At 48.6% G+C, this 22,603-nt stretch overlaps 1 protein-coding gene across 6 annotated transcripts in view; it reads right to left on the reverse strand.

Moving 5' to 3' along the window:
• TDRKH (tudor and KH domain containing) overlaps positions 1-22,603 on the reverse strand; it is a 2,163,439-nt gene that overhangs the window by 1,632,529 nt on the left and 508,307 nt on the right. For all 6 annotated transcript variants that reach the window (XM_069650772.1, XM_069650762.1, XM_069650739.1 and 3 more), the window contains one exon: positions 18,689-18,881. In XM_069650772.1, the coding sequence (XP_069506873.1) occupies positions 18,689-18,881 (193 nt within the window). The remainder of the gene's footprint in view (positions 1-18,688; positions 18,882-22,603) is intronic.

Genomic DNA, 22,603 nt, shown 5'->3' on the forward strand with positions numbered 1-22,603 from the left:
ATTCTCTCTTGTCCACCAGTGAAGGCTTTGTACCAGTGTTGGCGAAATGACCACTAGATCGTCCCACTGACCACTTGCCTGAGACCACTGTTTCGCCAACCATTCCTGCATGGGACGCATGCGCAGGCGCGCGTGGGGGGACCAGGTAAATGCATTACGCCATCATGCCCAGTAAACGCATTGCTTTGCGTACAGTTATTTGTTGACCGGACTGATAATGCGGAATTTGAAGTAGTATATTCCGAATTCTTTCTTCTGAAGGAAAGGTCAACCCCTCCTGGGTGTCCAGGATTTCTCCTAGGAATTGTTTTGAGGTGCTTGGCACCAGGCTTGACTTCTTCTCGTTGATTGAGAAGCCTAACTCGTGTAGGAGGTCGATAGTCCTTTGAATGTTTGTCCTGCAAATTCCTGGTGTTTCCCCCGTTATGAGCCAGTCGTCCAGATAAGGGTACACTGGGATTGCCTCCCTGCATAGGTGTGCAGCCGGCACCGCCAGTACCTTGGTGAATACCCTTGGTGCTGAAGCTATCCCGAAGGGCAGTACCTTGAATTGGTAGTGGCGACTGTCCACCTTGAAGCGCAAGTACTTTCTGTGCGCTGGGAACATGGAAATATGAAAATAAGCATCTTTCATATCCAAGGTTGCCATGTAATCCCCCTTTTTTAGGAGGGGGATTACCTCTTGTAGCGTGGTCATACGAAATTTTTGGGGCTTGACATACTTGTTGGCAGGCTGTAAATCCAATACTGGGCGCATTGTCAAGTCTTTCTTTGGCACAAGGAAGTAAGTTGAATAAATACCCTTGTTTACCTGGTGTCCCGGGACGAGTTCTATCGCGTCCTTTTGTAGAAGAATGGCGATCTCCTCGAGGAGAATCTTCTGATGTTCTAAGGAGTGTACTCTTTGTCGTGGAGGATGGTTCCGGGGACGCTGCAGTAGCTCTATACAATATCCTGTGGATACTGTTGACAGCACCCATCTGTCTGATGTGATCCCTTCCCAAGCCTGGGTGAAGTTTGAAATGCGTCCCCCCCTACTGGTGTTGCGTGAGAAGGGACCCTGAACTGAGCGTCACTGCTTTGGTGGAGGCGTGCCGCCTCCTTTGCTGGGGCTGCCTCTGCCTTTACCACAACCTCTCCTATTACCTCTGCCGTAACCCTGGGTAGACTGTTGGTTGTTGTTCCACTGTGTACCCTGCCCCTGGGAATAGTTAAATCCTCTCTGGGAATTTTGGCCGTGTGGGCGACAAAAATTACTATTCCCTCTCTGGTTAGGGGGTTTATTGGTTAACTGGCCAAGGGACTTGAGTGTCTCGTATTCGTCCTTGGTATTTTTCAGTGCGTCTTCGACCGCCTTACCAAACAGATCGGTTTCCACCGGTTTGTCCAACAATGATGCCTGTGTTTCTGCCTTAAAACCAGACTGCCGTAACCACGCATGTCTCTTGATAACAGTACCTTCTGCTATCAATCTGCCTGCGTTGTCCGCGGCGTCGAAGGTTGCTTTCAAAATGCAACCAGACACGGCTCTACCCTCTGCGGAAATCCGAGCTAATTGGCCCTTTAACGGTTCAGGAGCAGAGGCTATGAGAGCCGTGACTTCTTCCCACTGATGGCAGTTGTAGCTGGCCAACAGGGTGGTGGAGTTAGCAATCCTTGCTTGATAGGCGGACGTTGAGGTTACCTTCCTGCCGAAACCATATAGTTTTTTGCTCTCCTTGTCGGGAGGAGCTTCTGACGAAGACAAGGGTGTCCCAGCCCTCTTACAAGTGTTGGTGACAACTAGGGAGTCTGGCTTCAGATGTCCTCTTATATAGAGAGGAGGAGACTGTGCCGCCCTGAAAAGTTTTTCAACCCCGAGATTGACTGCTCTGGTGAGGTTTGGGTTCACCAGGGACGGATCTATTCTCCGCTGAATGGATTTAAGGATAGGGATGGTCTGGGCAACAGGCCTCCTTTCTCCCACTAACTCTTCTGCGAAGTCCCTTTCCTCCTGTACACCGTGGGTGTCAATGTGGAAATGTTCTGCTGCGCGAGGGAGAACCTCATTTAGGAGGGGTTGGTTATCGACCGGGGAGTCGGTAACCGGGGCTTCGTTCTCTACCGGGGAATCTACTCTGTATGTTTCCGGGTCATCCTCTTCTTCGTGGTCCTCATCATCCCCATAGTAGCCCGTTCCGGTTTGCTCTTCTATTATACCAAATTCTTGGTCTTCACAAAAGGAAGCCTCTCCTTGATACCGTGAGTATGGAGTTGCGTAAGGTTGTACCTCGAAGGGTTCAGACCTCATAGGGCTTTCAAACCGGGCCTTCTTACTCGGGGGGATTGTATCAGTAGAGCCTGAGGGTGTGGCCCCTTGTGGATCATACGAGAGGAAATGTTCTGGATTTTTATCATAAAAATCAGCCAAAGACGACATTCTTGACATGACCCTATCTATGTCTTCACTGGACCATTTTTTGGAACTGGGAATGACTCTCTCAGCAAGTCTATGGGCTTTATCTTGAGTAGCTTTGCTGGTTGTGGACCTATCAGCAGACCTGGGCTTGTCTGTCTGTTTAGGGGGGGTGGAGTGTTTTATAGGTGTGGAAGAATGTACAGGTAGTTTCTTCTGCTGTTTTTTCCCCCCTCCCCGTGCGTAGAAAAATGTTTTCCCTGTCCCTTAGTGGCTCCGGAGTTTTTCGACGCCTGGCGTCGAGGATCGGGAGAGGTGTCCCTGTCCTTTGAGCGTGGGGCCTCGCTGGCTTTAATTGCGGGCTCCGACTCCTGGAGCGCGGCCTGGGGGTGGAAGTCGTCTTCGTCTTCCGACGATCGAACTTCTGTTAGCCTAGGGAGCGAGGCACTCTTGGCAAGAGTGGATGATTGCCTGGAGTCATGCGGCGATCTTGATCGAGAGCGCCCAGAGGACACCGAATCGGACCGTTCTGTCTGTGCCTCTTTCCGAGAACTCGACTTCGTCGAGTCTCGGTTGGACTTAGTGTGTGTAGTATGTGAAGCGCTTGTGTCGCCGGGGGTCTTCAGCATAGCCGCCCTGCCGGATGACCTTCCGAGGTCGGGGACCTGTGCTCGGCTGTCTTTCGACGCCGTAATGCCCTCGCTGTCCGAAAGTACGGCGTCGCTGCCATTGGGCCCAACGCTTCGTCGAACGGTCCTTAAGTGTCTTAGGCTTAAACCTACTACACACTCTGCAGTTCGCTTCGGGGTGGTCCCTCGGCAAGCAGAGATTACACGTGGCGTGCCTGTCGGCCCAAGGGTATTTGCGATTGCACTTTGGGCAGAATTGAAAAGGGGTACCCTCCATACGCACCTTGAGGCAGTGGGCTGTTAAGTGTAGGAAATGTATACGGTGTACCTATATACAAAGAGTGTAGAGTATGTACCACCCACCACTCTCCCTACTTGCAGGGCCGAGGCCAGCGGCCTTCCGAGGCCCAAATCTGTCGTGCAGCCAGCGACGGTCGATTTCTTCTCCAGCCGGCGTCGAGTTGTCGAAGTTCCACGTTGGGGTGGGGAAGGATGTCAATAGATAATTATCTTTACATTTTTAGCAAACGTATGGCTAAGGCCAGGGCTCTCGGCAAAATGCTTCCGACCAGTATGGCGGAAAAAAACAATCTGAGGATCCTAGACGCGTGAGGGATCTTGGGTACAGTGGACGTCACACTAGGGATAGTATTACTGGCACGCCCTGTGTCGACGCCCATTTTCGAGTTTCGAAAAACAAACTAATACTCCGCAGCTTCCACTAGATGTCGGCCTATACACAGCATGTATCTAAGCAGATTCCACAAGCCTCAGAAATATATTATATACACACACACACACACACACACACACACACACACACACACACACACACACACACACACACACACACACACACACACACACACACACACACCTCTTCATGCTACCTCATGTACTCGTACTTGGCATTCTTCAGCGCGTCCTTGACCGCCTTTCCAAACAATAGATCCGGCTCCACCGGCTTATCTATCAATGATGCTTGGGTCTCGGCCTTGAAACCAGACTGCCGTAGCCAAGCATGCCTCTTGATGACCGTGCTTTCAGCAATTAATCTGCTGGCGTTATCCGCGGCATCAAAGGTTGATTTTAAAATGCAACCTGACACGGCTCTCCCCTCTGCCGAAACTCGTGCCAATTGGCTTTTTAAGGGTTCTGGGGCAGAGTCTATGAGAGCCGCGACTTCTTCCCACTGGTGCCAGTTGTAACTAGCCAGCAGGGTGGTGGAGTCGGCAATCCTTGCCTGGTAGGCGAAACTGGAGGCCACTTTTCTGCCCAAGCCATAAATCTTCTTGCTCTCCTTGTCCGGGGGAGCTTCAGATGATGACAAGGGTGTTCCCGCTCTCTTACAGGTGTTTGTAACAACCAGGGAGTCCAGTTTGAGATGTCCCCTTATGTACAGTGGGTCAGAATGGGCTGCCCTGAAAAGCTTATCAATTCTGGGGTTTACTGCCCTAGTGAGATTGGGGTTAACAAGGGAAGGGTCTATCCTACTTTGTATTGACTTAAGGATAGGGATGGCCTCAGCAACAGGTCTCCTTTCTCCCACCAATTCCTCTGCAAAGTCCCTCTCTTCTTGAGCACCTTGGGTGTCAATGTGGAAGTGCTGTGCCGCTCTGGACAGGACCTCATTCAGGAGAGGCTGGTTGTCGACAGGGGAGTCGGTAACCGCGGGCTCTTTCTCTACCGGGGAATCTACCTTGTAGGTATCTGGGTCGTCCTCCTCCTCCTCCTCCTCCTCCTGGTCCTCATCCTCCCCATAATAGCCTGTCCCAGTTTGTTCTTCGAACATGCCCACGTCTGGATCCTCACCAAAGGATGGATCTTCCTGATATTGAGAATAGGGCTGTATATAGAAGGGGTCTGAAGACTGAGTTGGTGCTTCACCCCGGGACTTCTTACTTGGGGGTATTGGATCCTTAGAGCCTGAGGGAGTTGACCCTTCTGGGGTATAAGAGAAAGTGTTCTGGGTTTTTGGCGTAGAAATCTCCCAATGATGACATAACTGTCTAATGTCATCACTGGACCATTCCCTTGAACTGGGAATAACTCTTTCCTGGAGTGCTTTCCATGTCTTTACCTTACTAGACCTACTGGTTTGAACAGGGGTCTTAGGGACAAGAGACTGAGACTTGTCCATCTGTTTAGGTGGAGTAGAATGTAGTTTAGGAGTGGAAGAGCGATTCCCCAATTTTTAGGCCCCATCAGAGCTTTTCGGTGCCTGGCGCCGAAATTCAGGGGTTCAGTCCCTGTCTCTGGAGAGTGCAAGGGATTCGGTAACAGCCTTCGCGCTGCCTGCAGACGCCGACTCCTGGAGTGCGGCCTGGGGGTAGAGGTTGGCGTCGTCCTCCGACGACCGAACCTCAGTCACTAAGGGGAGCGAGGCACTCTTAGCAACAGTGGAGGGTTGCCTGGTGTCATGCGGCGATCTCGAACGCGAACGCCCAGAGGACACTGACTCGGTGGACCGTTCTCTTCGTGCCTCTTTCCGAGAACTCGACGTGCGCGTCAAGTTTCGGTTGGACCTTTGTTTGCTGGAAGTGGTGTGGGTAGCGCTCGTGTCGCCGGGGGTCTTCCCCATAGCTGCCCTGCCGGACAACCTTTAGAGGTCAGGGACTTGCGCTTGGCTGTCCATCGACGCCACATTGCCCTCGCCGTCCGAAAGTACGGCGTCGCTGCCATCTCTAAAGCACCCTCCGCGGCCATGGCCTCTTGTCGCCTGGCGTGGTGGGCCCAAAGCTTTGTGGAACGGTCCTTAAGGGTCTTCGGTTTAAACCGACGGCACGCTCTGCAATTCGCCTCGGGGTGGTCCCTCGGCAAGCACAGGTTACACGTGGCGTGTCGGTCAACCCAAGGATACTTGCTGTTGCACTTGGGGCAAAATTGAAAAGGGGTACCCTCCATACGCACGCTGTGGCAGCGGGCTGCGAGTGTAGGAATATAAGTAATGTAACTATATTAATCAGAGTGTAGGATGTGCCACCCCCACTCTCCCTACTTGCAGGGCCGAGTCCAGAGGACTTCCGAGGCCTGGGCTGAAAAACAAACTAATACTCCGCAGCTTCCACTAGATGTCGGCCTATGCACAGCATGTGATCTAATCAGATTCCACAAGCCTCAGAAATATATATTATATATATATATATATATATATACATATATATACATACACATTACTCACCGTAATCGTATTTCTGATTGTTATCTGCTTAGATTCACATGCTGTGCATAGGCCGACATCTAGTGGAAGCTGCAGAGTATTAGTTTGTTTTTCGAAACTCAAAAATGGGCGTCAACACAGGGCGTGCCAGTAATACTATCCCTAGTGTGACATCCACTGTACCCATGATCCCTCACGCATGTAGGACCCTCAGATTGTATTTCTGACATGAGGTAGCATGAGGAGTAGCGCGAGTACAGATTATCCAAGCCGATAGATAAGACTACAAGCATCTATGCGCCTTCTCTCAGAGGGGAGGAAGGGCGGGCGCATGTGAATTTAAGCAGATACAAGCATCAGAAATAAGATTACGGTGAGCAATGTATCCCTTTTCTGAGGCTTGTGGAATCTGCTTAGATCACATGCTGTGCATAGATTAGCGAGCAGTGTTAGAAGAAGGAGGTGGGATGTGAGAAGGGTCATGAGCAAACAGGTGTCTTACAACCACTTGTCCCACTTTAGTATCTGTCCTGGAATGAGTTTCAATGAAGTAGTGCCGAGTAAAAGTGTGAATAGAGCTCCATGTAGCTGCTTTGCAAATGGTGTCAAGGGGTACATTTCTTTCAGAAAGGGAGTAACATAGCTGGATACAATTGACTATCGACTTCGAGATGGCACCTTTAGAGACGCGATCTCCCTCTCTGCCTGTAGTATTGGAGACAGTTGGTCTGTTTTTCTTAGCGACCTGGTCTTGTCTACATAGTAGAGGACCGCTCTTCACACATCTAGAGTGTGTAGTTTCACCTCAGCAGAACTTTTGGGTTCTTGGAAGAAGGCCGGAAGCTCAATGGACTGGTTAACGTTGAATTTTTGAACTTAAGTGAGAACCTAGGGTGTGTTCGTAGAACCAGTTTATCCTTATGAACAGTAAAGAAAGGATCCTGCACTGACAGAGCCTGAATTTCACTGACCCTTCTTATGGATGTAATGGCTACTAAGAAGACAGTTTTATAGGTCAGGTGTTTGAGACTGGCTTTATGTATGGGTTCAAAGGGTGGGCCCATGAGATTAGCAAGCACCACATTAAGGTCCCATCCTGGTGGTGGGTTTGAAATTGGAGGGTGGAGTCTCTTTACCCCTTCCATGAAGGCTTTAACCACTGGTACTTTCCACCACGAAACCTTGTTATGGGAGGTTGTGTAGGCTGACAGCGCCGCCAGGTGTACCTTGAGTGAATTAAAAACCAACCCTGCATCCAGCAGGTGGAGCGCGTAGGTGACAATATTGGAAGGAGTGCAATCAACCGGGTTGATTTGCTTATTCTGGCACCAGATAACAAATCTTTTCCATTTATCAAAATAACAGTGCCTCGTGTTTGCGTTCATAGATTCCTTTAGGATGTCCATGCACCTCTGTGGTAAGTTGAGATGTCCAAACTCTATGACTTCAGGAGCCATGCTGCCAAGTTCATTGAGCTGGGTTGAGGATGCACTGTTTGACCTTGTTGCTGGGATAGGAAGCTGTGCCAGCATGGGAGTCTGATGGGTTTGCACACTGCTAGTCTGCGTAGGTGTGGAAACCACAGTTGCCTCGACCACATGGGAGCAACTAGGATGCGCGTCATCGATTCCCTGTGCATCTTGTTGACCACCTTCCTCATGAGGGGTTGGTGGAAAAGCGTAGGCAAACATCCCTGACGAGTTCATCCACAGGGCGTTCCCCTTGGAGTCTGGCTGGGGGAACCTGGATGCGAATCCTGGGCATTGCCTGTTTTCGCTTGTGGCGAATAGGTCTATAGTGGGGAAACCCCACTGAGAGAAGAGATCTTCTACGACTTCTCTGTGTAGACACCATTTGTGTTCTTCTGGGAGGGGATCTCTGCTTAAAGCGTCTGCTAGTGAATTGAGATCCCCTGGAACATGTTGAGATGGCAGGTAAATGTTCCGTCCGAGTGCCCATGTCCAAATTCTCTGGCAAAGCCTGGACAGATTTGGCGAACGAGTCCCTCCCTGTTTGTTTATGTAAAACATTGCTGTCGTACTATCAAGATCTGTACTGACAGGTTCAACAGGTGGGGGTCCAATGCTCGAAGCGCTCTGAAGACTACCAGAAGCTCTAGCAGACTGATGTGATTCTTGGCCACTGCGTGAGACCAGAGACCCTGAGCAGTGTGATGAAGGAGGTGAGCTCCCCACCCAGACAGGGACGCGTCTGTAGTGACTACAGCTTGAATTTCCGGATCGTAAAAGGGTTTCCCCTTTGACAGGTTCTCTCTTGTCCACCACTGAAGACTTTGTACAAGTGTTGGCGAAACGATCACTAGAGCGTCCCACTGACCACTTGCCTGAGACCACTGTTTCGCCAACCATTCTTGCATGGGTCGCATGCGCAGGCGTGCGTGGGGGACCAGGTAAATACATGACGCCATCATGCCTAGCAAACGCATCGCTTTGCGCACCCTTATCTGGCGACTGGACTGATAGAGGAATTTGCAGTAGTATATTCCAAATTCTTTCCTCTAATGAAAAGGCCAAGCCCTCTTGAAGAAACCCAATTCGAAGAGGAGGTCGATCGTTCTTTGGATGTTGGATCTGCAAATTACTGGGGTTTCCCCCGTGATGAGCCAGTCGTCCAGGTAAGAGTACACTGGGATTGCCTCCCTGCGTAGGTGTGCCGCCGCCACCGCCAGTACCTTGGTGAATACCCTTGGAGCCAAGGCTATACCGAAGGACAGCACCTTGAACTGGTAGTGCTAACTGTCCACCTTGAAGCGCAAGAATCTTCTGTGCGCTGGGAACATGGAAATATGAAAATAGGCATCTTTCATGTCCAATATTGCAATGTAGTCCCCGCTTTTTAGGAGTGGGATTACCTCTTGGAGCGTAGTCATGCAAAATTTTTGGGGCTTGACATACATGTTTGCAGGGCGTAAGTCTAATACTGGGCGCATTGTTAAATCTTTTTTTGGCACAAGGAAGTAAGTTGAATAAATACCCTTGTTTACCTGGTTGCCCGGGACGAGTTCTATCGTGTCCTTTGCAAGAAGATTGATGATTTCCTCGAGGAGGATCTTTTGGTGGTCCAGGGAATGTATCTTTTGACGTGGAGGGTGGTTGCGGGGGCGCTTCAGAAGCTCGATGCAGTATCCTGCGGACACAGGACAGCACCCATCTGTCCGATGTGATCCCTTCCCATGCTTGGGTGAAGTTGGAAATGTGCCCCCCCTACTGGGGATGCGTGGCAAGGGACCCTGAGCGGAACATCACTGCTTTGCGAGAGGCGTACCGCCTCTGCCTGGGCTGCCTCTCCCTCTACCACGGCTCCTCTTATTACCACTGCCGTAACTATGGGTAGGCTATTTGTTGCGACCCCAAGATGTACCCTGTCCCTGAGTGCAATTGGAGCCCCTTTGGGGATTTTGGCTGCATGAGTGACGAAAATTACTTTTGCCTCTGATTCGTGGGCTTATTAGTCAATTGTCCCAGGGATTTAAGGGTATCGTACTCGTCTTTGGCAGTTTTGAGTGCGTCCTCTACTGCTTTGCCAAAAAAGACATTTGGTTCCACCGGCATGTCGATAAGGGTAGCTTGGGTCCTGGGTTTAAACCCCGACTGTCTAAGCCAAGCGTGCCTCTTAATGACGGTGCTCTCTGCTATGAGCTGGCCTGCATTATCTGCGGCATCAAAAGGCGTTTTTAGGATGCATCCGGACATGGCTCTACCCTCCGACGCGATCTGGGCTAACTGGCCCTTTAGTGGTTTCAGTGCAGAGTCAATGAGAGCAGCTACCTGCTCCCACTGGTGGCAATTATAACTTGCCAGCAGAGTGGTGGTATTGGTGATTCTTGCCTGTTAAGTGGAAGCGGAGGCAACTTTCCTTCCTAACCCGTAAATTATTTAGCTCTCCTTGTCTGGGGAGCCCCAGATGATAGAGGTGTTCCCGCTCTTTTTCTGGTGTTAGCGATTACCAAGGAGTCAGGCTTATGTTGACCCCTTACGTAAAGTGGGTCAGACTGGGCAGCCCAGAACATCTTCACAATTCTGGGGTTTACAGCCCTGGTGAGATTAGGGGTGAGAAGTGAAGGATCAATTCTGCGTTGCATTGACTTGAGAATTGGAATGGCTTGAGCAATGGGTCGCTTGTCTCCCATGATCTCTTCTGCAAAGTCCCTCTCCTCTTGCGCCCCCTGAGTGTCTATGCGGAAGTGCTCTGCAGCTCTAGCCAAGACCTCATTTAGAAGGAGCTGGTTATCTACTGGAGAGTCAGTAACTTGGAGGTTCGTTGCGAACAGGAGAGTCTATATTGTAGACTTCTGCGACGTCTTCCTCCTCCCCATCCTGGCCCTCGTCATCTCTGTAATAATCTACCCCCATTTGGTCATCCAACATTTCCAAGTCTGGATCTTCACCATACTGTTGGTAAGGTTGGATGTAGTAAGGGTCTGAAATCAGGCCCTGAGTTGGAGTCTCAAACCGAGGTTTCTTACAAGCGGGCTGAGGGTCCCTGGATCCTGAAGGAGTAGCGTTGTCTGGGGTACACCGATAACTGAGGAAATGTTCTGGGAAATCAGCCAGGGAAGACATTCCCCTCATTACCCTGTCTATGTATTCACAGCTCCATTCTCTGGAACTGGGGATGACAACCTCCTGTGAAAGTTCCCCTTCTATTCCCATATCGTGAGGAGTGGGAGGAATACTTTTGGTTTTAGGGGCAGGGACAGGGGTCTTGGATTTTTCCCTATCTGAAGACTTCTGTCTGCCCTTATGTACCTGTGGTGCAGGAGTAGAGTGATGACTTTCTGCTGTTTATCCCCTTCCCCTTGAGTAGAAGAGTGTTTTCCTGATTTCACCTTCTCTGAGCTTCGACACCTGGCGTCGAGATTCGGGGGTGTGTAGGGTACTCCCTGAATCTTTCGAGTGTGCACGCCAACTTTCGGAGGCATGCGCCGAGTGGGCTGCCGGAGCCGACTTTAGGTGCGCGGCTTGGGGGTGGAGGTCGGATTCATCCTCTGATGAACACACCTCTGTGGCTTTGGGGAGCGAGGCACTCTTGGCAACTGTGGACGGTTGCCGTGTGCTTGCAGCGATCTCGACCTGGAACGCTCAGAGGACACAGATTCCGTGGACCGCTCTCTCTGTGCCTCTTTCTTCCGAGAACTCGACACGCGTGTCGAGTCTCAGTTGGACTTAGTGTGTTTAGGTGAAGTGGTAGCGCTCGTGTCGCCGGGTGTGTACCCCATAACTGCCCTGCCGGACAATCCTCCGAGGTCGGGGACTAGCGCTTGGGCATCTTTGGACACCTCTGTGGCCTCGCCGTCTGAAAGTACGGCGTTGATGCCATCAATGAAGGCACCCACCGCTTCCATGGCCTCGAGTTGCCTGGCGTGGTGGGACCAACGTTTAGTGGCGGGGTCCTTTAGTGTTTTTGCCTTAAACAGGCTACACGCTCTGCAGTTAGCCTCGGGGTGGTCCCTAGGCAAATAGATTACAGATGGTGTGTTTGTTAACCCAAGGGCATATGTCACCTTAAGGCAGCGGGCTAGTGTAAGTAGGAAATGATAATAGTGCGAGTATGTTTCCACCCACCACTCCCTACTTGCAGGGCTGAGGCCATAGGACTTCCGAGGCCCGAAGTCTGTTGTGCAGTCTCGACAGTTGTTTGTTCTTCGGACCGGCGTCGATCTTCGGATCTCGACGTGGGAGTAAAAGAACGGGGAAATTATATGATTTTTTAGCAAAATGGCCGAATGCCAGGGAACTCTGCAACAATGCTTCCGACAACTATGGCGGAAAAAAACAATCTGAGGGCCCTACACGTGTGAGGGATCATGGGTACAGTGGACGTCACACGGGATAGTATTACTGGCACGCCCTGTGTCGACCCCCATTTGAGATTCGAAAAACAAACTAATACTACGCAGCTTTCACTAGATGTCGGCCTATGCACAGCATGTGATCTAAGCAGATTCCACAAGCCTCAGAAGAACAAGTTACTTACCAACTGTAACGTTCTTTCGACTGGATGTTCCTCCCACGTATTCCTCATCTTGTGATAATTAGTTTTGCCAGCTTCAGAAAAACATTTTTAGGTAGAGGGCGCTGTGCTCGAGGTCATGGCGTCGAATGTCCCTCGACGGGCTCCGTACCGTGTCGACTTCACCGATGGTATAAATGGTTCGAGCCGCGCCCGTTGGCTTCAGTTCTGTTTTTTCGAGGAAATACTCGTGGAACATCTAGGCGTATGATGTGACTGATAGGCCCATCGTGAGAGGAAATTTTAAGAGAATGTAAACTATACTGCGGGGTAGGCTGGAAGGGTCGATGAGGAATACGTGGGAGGAACATCCAGTCGAAAGAACGTTACAGTTGGTAAGTAACTTGTTCTTCGAATGGATCGTGTCCTCCCACGTATTCCTCATCTTGTGATAGATTCCCATAGCAGTGACCAATTTGGAAGTGGGAGTGCTAGTTTTTGTTTTCATGTACAGAGTGAAGTACTGCTCTGGCAAAAAGTCCCTCATTTGAGGAGGCGGCATCTAAGCAGTAATGCTTGATAAAAGTATGCATTGATGCCCATGTTGCAGCCGAGCAAATATCTTTTGCTGGGACTCCCCTCTCCAAAGCCATAGAAGTAGCCATTCCCCTTGTGGAGTGAGCATGTAACCCATCCGGTGGGTCTTTTCCTGCTAATCTGTAGCATTCCAATATAGCTAGAATAATCCAGCGGGATATGGTTTGTTTTGTCATAGCTAACCCCAATTTAGGACCTGTGTATCCCACAAAAAGTTGGTCGTCTTGACGTAATTTTGACATTCTTGCAATGTAAAAACTGAGAGCCCTCTTGGTGTCCAGCCTATGTAACCTCTCCTCTTCTTTTCCCAAATGAGGAGGAGGATAGAATGTTGGTAAAACAATTTTCTGCGACAAATGGAAGTCGTAAACTACTTTCGGTAAAAAAAGATGGTTTTACTTTCAGAATCACTTTGTCTTTATAAAAAGTGGTGTATGGAGGTTTACATAAGAGCATGTAGTTCACCAACCCTGCAGGCTGATAATGCCACAAGGACAGTTTTTAGCGGTAAAAGCCTCAATGGTCATGAGTGCAGAGGCTCAAATGGTATACATGTTAGGAATTTAAGAACTAAATTCAAATCCCAGGTTGGAACATGAAATAGTATTGGTGGATATACATTTGTAAGTCCTTTTAAGAACTGTATAATTAATGGAATTTTAAAGTAAGAGACCTCTTCCGAGGAGCGCTTAAAAAATGGACAGCGCAGCAAGGTATCCTTTGATTGTTCCGATCTGGAGCCCCAGATTGGCTAGATGTAACAGGAAAGAAAGCACCATTGGTGTGCCACATTGAAAAGGGTTCACATCTCTATCCTTGCACCAGTTACTGAATTTATTCCAACGACACCGGTACAAAGATTTTGTTGCTGGCCTCCTGGCCGAAAGCAAAATCTCCATTAAGTCATCCGGAAGATCCCAATCCTTGTGTCTCAACCTGTCAGAAACTATGCATGAAGGTTGAGTGTGTTGACCTCTGGATGGAGAACACTACCTTCCTCTTGCGAGAGAAGATCCTCTTTGTGGAAGACATATTGGAGGGCAGATGGACATGTCCAAAAGGTCCGGGTACCACGTCCTCCTGGCCCAATCCGGGGCAATTAGGATCATGGTTTTCCTGAACTTTCTCAACCTCCTGATTACTTGAGGAATCACGGGGACTGGAGGAAACGCATACAGCAGGGGAAAATCCCAATCCACTACGAATGCATCTCCTAGAGCTCCTCTTAGAGGAAATTCCCTTGAGCAATACTGATCGCACATCTGGTTTACCAAGGTTGCGAACAGATCCACTTGAGGGGTTCCCCAAAGGGCGAAGATCTCTAGAAGGACTTCCGGAGCCAACTCCCACTCGTGGGAGACTCTGTTCTGCCTGCTCAGAGCATCTGCTGCCGTATTCTGCTCTCCAGCTAGGTGAACTGCCGATAGAGAGATTCCTTCTTGTATTGCCCAGAACCAGAGCTGCATCGCCTGTCTGCAGAGAGGTAGAGATCCTACGCCTCCTCTTTTGTTGAGGTAGTACATGGCCACTGTGTTGTCCATCATTATCAGGACATTCTTTCTCTGTACGGAGGGCAGGAAGACCTTCAGAGCTAGTCTGATTGCCCTGAGCTCCAAAAGGTTGATGTGTAGGATGGACTCCGATGGAGACCAACGTCCGCTGATTGTCAGATCGTTGGTGTGTGATCCCCACCTCGTGAGTGAGGCGTCCGTCACTACTATTATCTCCGGCCATGGGTGCCAAAAAGATTCTCCCTCGAGGATGTTGTTGCAAGCCCACCATGATAGATCCTGAGCAACTGCGCTCGGGAATTGCAGAAGATCTGACATATTCCCCCAAGAATTGGGACCACTGAGTTCTGATGGCCCATTGGAGGGATCTCATTCTCAATCTGGCCTCTGGCACCAGAAAAATGCAGGATGCCATGAGGCCGAGCAACCTCAGGAAATCGAAGGCTGCTGGGCTTTTTGGAATTTTGTTACCATTTGCTGGATGTGGCGAGCTCTCACCTCGGGCGGCGAGACTTTCCCCGAAGGAAGTGTCCAAGACTGCTCCGATAAATTGGAGTTGTTGGTTTAGTACCATGTGGGACTTCTTGAAATTGAGGGGGAAGCCCAGGTTGTGGAGGAGGTAGCAGGTGATCGATAGGAGTTCCTGAGCTTGTTCTGGAGAACATGGTCTGATTAGCCAGTCGTCCAGGTAGGGGTATACGTGAATCCCCCCCCTCTCCTGAGACTCGCTGCCTCTACCGCCATCAGTTTGGTGAAAACCCTCTGGGCAGAGGTCAGCCCGAATGGCAGAACTCGAAACTCCAGCGATACCAACCAGTCTTGGAGTTGGAGAGCCTGAGGGATCTGAGAAAGGGTTACCATCTTGAACTTGTCCTTCCTGAGGAATTTGTTTAATTTTCTCAAGTCCAAGATGGGTCTCAATCCTCCGTCCTTTTTGGGATGAGAAAATAGGGGGGGGGGCTGGGAGTACCAGCTTTTGTTCCTCTCCACTACAGGTACCTGTTCTATTGCACCTTTCTCTAGCAGGGTAATAATTTCCTGGCAAAGGAGCGGATCTGGAATTTTGGTAGAGCTGGCTCCTAGAGGATGATCTTGAGGTCTTTTTATGAAGGGTAGGTGTAGGTAGTAACCTTGAGCTACTGTCTCCAGTGTCCATGCATCTGAAGTAATGCCCCACCATTCTTTCAGATGCTGAGAGATTCTGCCTCCCACAGGTGTTTTGTATGGTAAGACCTCAGAGATTTGGAGGCAGCTGCAGGAGCAGCTGAGGGCATAGATGCCGTTCCTGAAGATGGCTTTGTAGTCTTTGCTCGTCCACCACGAGTGACATTTCTTCTGCCCCTTTGAAAAGCCTGTCCTCTTCCTCTACCAACAGAGGAGAGAGGAGTAGTATCAATAAGGACGACCCCTCCAGGAAGATGAGCCCGAATAGGGTTTCTGAGGCTGTCACATGGAGGCACTAAGGGGCTTTGCCACCGCTTTCGAGGTCTGTAGTTTTTCGAGGCTCTCATCAGCCTTACTACCAAACAGCCTCAAGCCATCAAAGGGCATGTTGAGAAGCCTTGTCTGTACATCTGGTGCAAACCCCGACTTTCGCAACCACGCAAATCTGTGAAGCACTGTGCTTGATGCCATGGACCTGTTAATACCATCAGCAGTATCCTGTCCAGACTGGAGGCATTCCCCCATTGCCTCCTTACCGTCATTGACTATATTCAGGAAGCCTTCCCTTTCCTTCCAGAATATGCTCAGCCGCTGCCGAAATGCATTCCTACAGGGTATGTGTGAACCTGGCCAAGGTACAGGTGACATTGGTAGATTTCAAGGACATGCGACCCGACTTAAAAACCTTACGAGCCCAGGCATCAACCTTTTTATCCTCCCTGTCCAGAGGTATGGCGTCTGCTTGGATCTAGTAGCTGCCTGAATAACCAAGCTTTCTGGAGTCGGGCGTCTACTCCGGTATTCTGGGTCAGAAGTGGAAGTTCTGTACTTTTTTTGGGAGATTGCCGTCTACTGCAGCAATGCTATCAGGTTTTTCCCAGTTTTTCTCAACTGTTCTTTATAATGCCCTGTGAAAGGGGAGAACTGGATCTTTCTGGGGTCCTCAGACTATAATATCCGTCATATCATCTTGTTCAAACGTAGGGGAGGCTCTTCCCCAACCCATATACTCAAGCACCCTATTCATCAAATTCCTATACCCTGAGTCTGCATGTTCTGCAGGATCAGGTGCAGTAAACTCCAATTCGGGTGATGTGTCCACACCACTAGCAGAATGCAGAGTTTCAGATAGATCTCTCATTTTTGTGTCAGGATTTATCAGTTCCTCTGGAACTTGTCTAGTTCCATATTTTACTCCAAAAGGAGTGACATCTGAAGCAGATTCCTCAAAAATTGAAGACATGGACTTAAAGAAGTCCGAACTTGGTATAGGTGTAAACCTTTTCTCTTCTTCCTCATCATTTGTCGAAGGAATCAGTAATTTCTTCGAGGGAGTCTTCAAGGGAGGTGAAGGAACCTTCGACACACTTGACGAAGCCTTCGACAAAGGCGAAGATAAACTAGGCTTCGTCATCGGAGCAGTCGGCGCCTATGAAGTTGCACCCGACTTCGACAATTTTTGTTTCTTATGAGGGATCGGAGAGGCACTCGATCCTCGAGGATCTCTCGATGACTTGTCGACTCGAGATCTATGGGTACTACTAGGCTTAACCGTTGTAGTTCCCGAGTTCCCTGCATCGTCCAAAGGAGCAACCGGGGTCTGGCTTTTCTGAGGTTTCTTCGAGGGGGGGGTCAAGGATGCATTCTCAAAGACCTGCAACATTCATTTCCTAAAGCTCTCCCACTTTGAAGGGGAATCCGATCTAGTCAGACATCGAACCAATTCCGTCAACGAATCAGACGATGACGACAGAGATCTATGTCTCCTTTTGAGCTTTTTAGAGGAAGACGAAGAAGATTGGCTCGACCTGCTACGAGATTGGGATCTCTTCGAGTGCTTTTTATGGCGTTCCGATTCTTTAGAGTTGGATGATTTATTATGTTTTTTAGATAAGGCTTTTGAAGAGCCCTTCGATGCCTCCCGCCCCACCGCTAACTTACTTTTCCTCTCACGGAGGGCCTTCTGCGTCATAGACTGACAGGAGCCACAGTCACCGGTTCGATGGTCTGAGCCCAGACACCACAAACAGATACGGTGAGGATCGGTGATGGACATCTTCGATCCACAGTCATTACACTTCTTAAACCCAGTCTTGGGAGTCGAAGCAGTCGATGAAGACATTTTCTTGACAGAAAATCTCGAAGCGCGCCGTTCACGAGAGCGAAGCAATCGGAAAAAAGGAACTGAAGCCAAAGGGCGCAGCTTGAGCCATTTATACCATCGGTGACGTCAACGCGGTACGGACCCCGTCGAGGGACATTCAACGCCACGACCTCAAGCACAGCGCCCTCTGCCGAAATTTTTCTGAAGCTGGCAAAACAAATTATCACAAGATGAGGAATACGTGGGAGGACACAATCCATTCGAACTATATAGAGAGAGAAGTACTGTGTGTAGTGTGTCCCATTTCAAACCCAAATACTATCAACTGAGTGAACCACACTGAAAGTTCTAAGTTCTCACACAGCATCTGCCACTGAAGCAATTGCTGATTAAACAGACAGCGCTGACTACTAGAAGTACTACTATGCAACAACACAACGTTATATTCACACTACGTCAGTCTATATATACGAAAACCCACACCTGCTCACTAAATCACTTCCAGACCGTTCAACTGCGCTATAAGGCCATACCCAGGTATGTTGAGTGCTTTTAAAGGATTCTGTAGTATGCAACATATAACATTCAAAAACTGGTTCTTTCTCGGGAAGAGGCTAGGTATCTAAGACTAGAGCAAAAAAGAGGCATTAAAAAGGTATTCACCTTCGAAGGAAGCACTAAACGATTAAGCAAACAATAATGAAGAGGAAAACATTACCAACAAGTTAAAAAAAACAAAAATACAAGTCAACCAAACTGCTTTCAGGAACAATAAAAAAATCCAGAACTGAAAGGCTGGGCGTGCAGAGTTGTGCGCATGCACTTCCTGGTAGCTTTAAAAAGGCAAATCTACTTTTAATAAAAAGGGTGTACTGCTTGTTAAAAACAAGTAAAATGAAGTTAAAACAAAAGCAGTGTTTTTACTTTTTTTCTTAAAGGATCACACCTGGCCCCCGGAAATACCCCAGCAATTATGGACAGTATAAATTCACAGGTTTATAAAGCAACCAATTTCAAAACCTGTGATTTCAATATTTCAGCCTTTCCGGTCCTAGCCTAGGAATAAGACTAAAACACAGGACTGGCAGCTACATTTTGACTTGTGTTTAAAGTTCTTCCAAGTAGGAAATAAAGGGCATATTTTGTTGAACATACCTATAATTCGTCCCACCGCCCGCTGCGGAACATGTATCTGCTCCGTAATCTTGATGTTCTCAGACAGGATCTGGTGTATGGCAGCCTTGGCCTTGCACACCTGGACAGGAAAACCACTGATGAGCAGCATTCGCTCCCTCACAGGCTCATCCGAGTCTTCCACATCAATGCGGGCACCGGTGTCCTTTCTCAGCTGTAGGCAGAGAGTCAGACAATTATAGCACTGGCAAGCAAGGAAGGTATCTCATTAAAAGGTAGCAAGAACACATTTCTGAACCAAGATGCACTAGGGTGTTGTGCGATCAAGACAGTAAAACATTTGGGAACCAATCGCAAAATTAATGGTTTACAACTGATCTATTCATAGGACACCAGTATGGAGTGGAGGATAAATAAGTTACTCCCAGTAGTGACTGATGTCAGATGCATTGCTTGGGGCTATATCCACAGGTCTTTTGGTTGTATCCCTGAATAGAAGCTCATGGGCTACAACCAACAGGCTAGCTAGCCCAGAGGCCCGACATTAGCATAGCCCCAGATCTTTTCCAGACCTAGCAACACCCCTGTTATATCTTTATGGTTATAATGCACTTTCAATAACATACGTCTGTCGGCATTTATAAATTACACCTACCTCTAGGCAGGTCTTCAAGGATTCAGTAGTCTGTAGAAGGAGAAAGAGTCTCACCTAGAAACCCATCCACCACTCAGCCGGAAAAGGCTAGGCAGAGGTGGAGTCGCCAGGGAAAACCCCAGAAGGGGAAAAAACCCTGAGGTGAGCTGCTGGGGTGCGTGGACTCCTGCAGGCAGCTGCGGTGGTTTACGCAGGAAGGTTAGTGCAGACCTAAATCCTCTCGTGAAGAATTCTAATACAGAGAGTAAAGTATGAGTTAACTATGAGTAAGAGGGTATCTTAAAGATGTTGAAAATCAGAGGGTAGAAGGAAAGGTTTACCCTGACTAGAGTGATCGTCTCTTGATCTATATTAACCAATCCAATGGTAACAGCAAATTTATTGTGCAAAGGACCTAATGGAGCATAGGGTGAAAGAGATTATGCCCCAATGTAGTTAAACACAGTCAAAATATAAAACGGCGTCAGTGAGGCAAGGGAATGAAAGCCTTACCAATATATTGCTGACAAGGAGGATCACAGATTAGGAGGCTTGGAGCGGGAGACTGCAGAGAATTCCTATCACTGGATCCTAATGCTTGATGAAAGAATAGTAAATAAACACGTGCTGGAAAAGAACACGTAAGAAAGAGTGACTCTCCATCTACGTAGGACTACACACCGGAAAAGTCTGGGAGAAAGGCTGATTGTTGAATGCAGTTTCCTTTAGTCTCACAGGACCTAACAGTGATCAGAGGAATCTAATATCACAAGAAACAAAAGTAGTAATTCCAAGGGATTTGAAGAAAGAAAGCCTAACGCATACAGTTTAAGTAATGATCTCAAAGGAGGAAGGTAAGCAAACGTACGGAGTGCAGCGCGACTGAGTAGAGAAGCAACGTGTCGATCCGAAGTCTGAGTATCCGGATATGCGATCCCGGAAGTCGTGTGCGTGGCTACCCGCAAGGAATGAGAGGCGAGAGGCACTGGAGCGCTGCAGACAGTTCCCGGCTCCTCCATGTTGCGAGTGTCTTTCGAGGAAAACCGCGTGCATGGGTGCACGTAAAAATGAAACAGGAGAACCCGTCTGGAGAGATGCAACAACCCCTGACTGAAGTACTCCTAGTCCATAGTCCCTTTTCCTCCATACTGTATGGGTGTTCTGGTAATGGGCCGGGAACCATTTTGCATCACAAAAAAAGAGAAGCCATTCCCCTTTAAATTTAGAGTGAGCGATGCTGTGGCCTTAACAACGCCCGCTACCACCTCCCTCTGGCACCTCCTCAGTTCCCTTTGTAGCATTGGACCCGAGACAGATTAGTCTGCTAGATCTTTTAATTATGGGGATGGTTGGTGGGTCGTATGGAGGAAAGGGGTATTAGGAGTACTTAAATCACTACTGTGAGTCATTTTATTACTCCTACATCCTGTCCCATTTTCTCCATGCTATATGGAAGATTATATAATGAATCATTGGGGAGCAGGTTCGTATCGGACCTCTGCCCAGTGTCGAGGCAGTAATTACAGAAGGATGAAGGTGACGCTTATGAGGCAGCCTTACCTTTGATGTCCCACTGCACTTGTCTTTGGAAAGCGGCCGCTGTGGCCTTAGCTCTAACAGCATGTGCATGCATTCTTGTCTGTGGTGGTTTACCCTGTAATTTGCAAGATTCTCAACTAGGAACTATTGTCCATCTAGCTTGCAACCCTGGAGAGGAACCTCTAGAAGTGACAAACAAGGCTTCTGGCTTCTTGAATTCATCCTGCACTGCTCCTGCTTTCTGATAGGATAGGTTATTTATAACGCGCTTAACACCCAGCGGTTTCTAAGCGCGGACCCGGGGATCGAACCTGTGTTGGTCCGTGTCGCCTTGCTCCCAAGGCAAACACGTTGCCACTGAGCTATCCTCCCAAGACCTCCCAATAGTCCTTTCCAAATAAAATTGTAATGCCCTGCGCACATCTAGACAATTGTGGTGGGTTGGAAGAAGTCGGACTCAGACTGCACATTTCGATTAGGTTTATTAAATAAAATAAAGAAAAAATATAAAGAAATACAAAAATACCTATCTTGCCCTATTGCTATAGAGATGTTCCCTACCTATCCAAACTAAAAGGCTCGTCTGTCAAAAGGAAGTCTAACTCAAAAGAAAAGTCCTCTGTCCAAAACCGAATCAACCTGACCCTACCACCAATCCTAATAACCACACACACACACACACACACACACACACACACACACAAACACGTCTGGGAGGCAGGACTTAAAAAGTCCCAGGCATGCAGTGTGCGCTGTGTTTCTGTGTTCCCGCTGTGCCTGCGGGGTCTTTATAGTGCATTAGCAACCCACAGATAAGGTAATCTGTGGAAGTTATTATTTCGACGTCCATATTTTGCTTCGGCAACGTTTCATGAAACGCCTGTGAAACTTGGCTGGTCTTGTTTATTGCTTGCAAGGATGTTCCGGGGGGAAGACTTACTTTGGATCTGCACCTGCGGCCCTCATTACATTTTGATCCTTCACACAAGATTTGACAGCTGCTTTGGGAGTGAAACTTGGCAGAACATACGGTTCACTCTCTTTCTGTCATTAGCGATCTGGCTCGAGCTAGTAAACTGATACTGTAACGTTATACCAGAGACTGCAGGGAAACCACTAGGTGGCGGTCCCTTTCATCTGGATATTAAAACCTGGTTATTTTCTTAAATATAAAATTTGATGACTATTTTTTGATTGGGCCATCTCATCTACTCCAAAATCCCAGAGACTGCGGGGTAACCACTAGATGGTTTATTCTTTGATCTGGGAAGTTTGAGTGCACATTATATTTTTTACTAAAAGGTACCTTACACCAATAATGCGCTCGGGGCTGCGAAGCCAAACGGGGATGAGCACACATCAGGGCAACACTGTCACTATATCTTCCTCTAACATTGAGGCACTGAGTGGACATGAGAGGGTGAATATAACTCAATATGCCCAGCCGACGGTCTCCACCTCACTGTGTAGGTTATCCCCAATACCTTCTTTAAGAGACTTAACAGGTAAACCTCCTGAGGGGGTGGAGGGGTTGGATGAACTACGAGGTCTCAACAAGTACCACAACCGATTCTCAATCTGGATGATCAATTAAATCCGGCTCTCACCCTTAAAGTAATTTTTCACACCCGCCACAACTTCTACTAATAAAGCGCTGATGTTTTCAGGGAGAATTAACCCTGTAACACCCAAGGGTCCAAAAGCTATTCAACCAATAGTTGGCCAAAGTTATATGGATCATTATATTGTAAATTCAGCTTCAA

This window comes from Ambystoma mexicanum, chromosome 1p (genome assembly GCF_040938575.1).
Source record: "Ambystoma mexicanum isolate Mex_15411 chromosome 1p, UKY_AmexF1_1, whole genome shotgun sequence".
Taxonomy (NCBI): Eukaryota; Metazoa; Chordata; class Amphibia; order Caudata; family Ambystomatidae; genus Ambystoma; species Ambystoma mexicanum.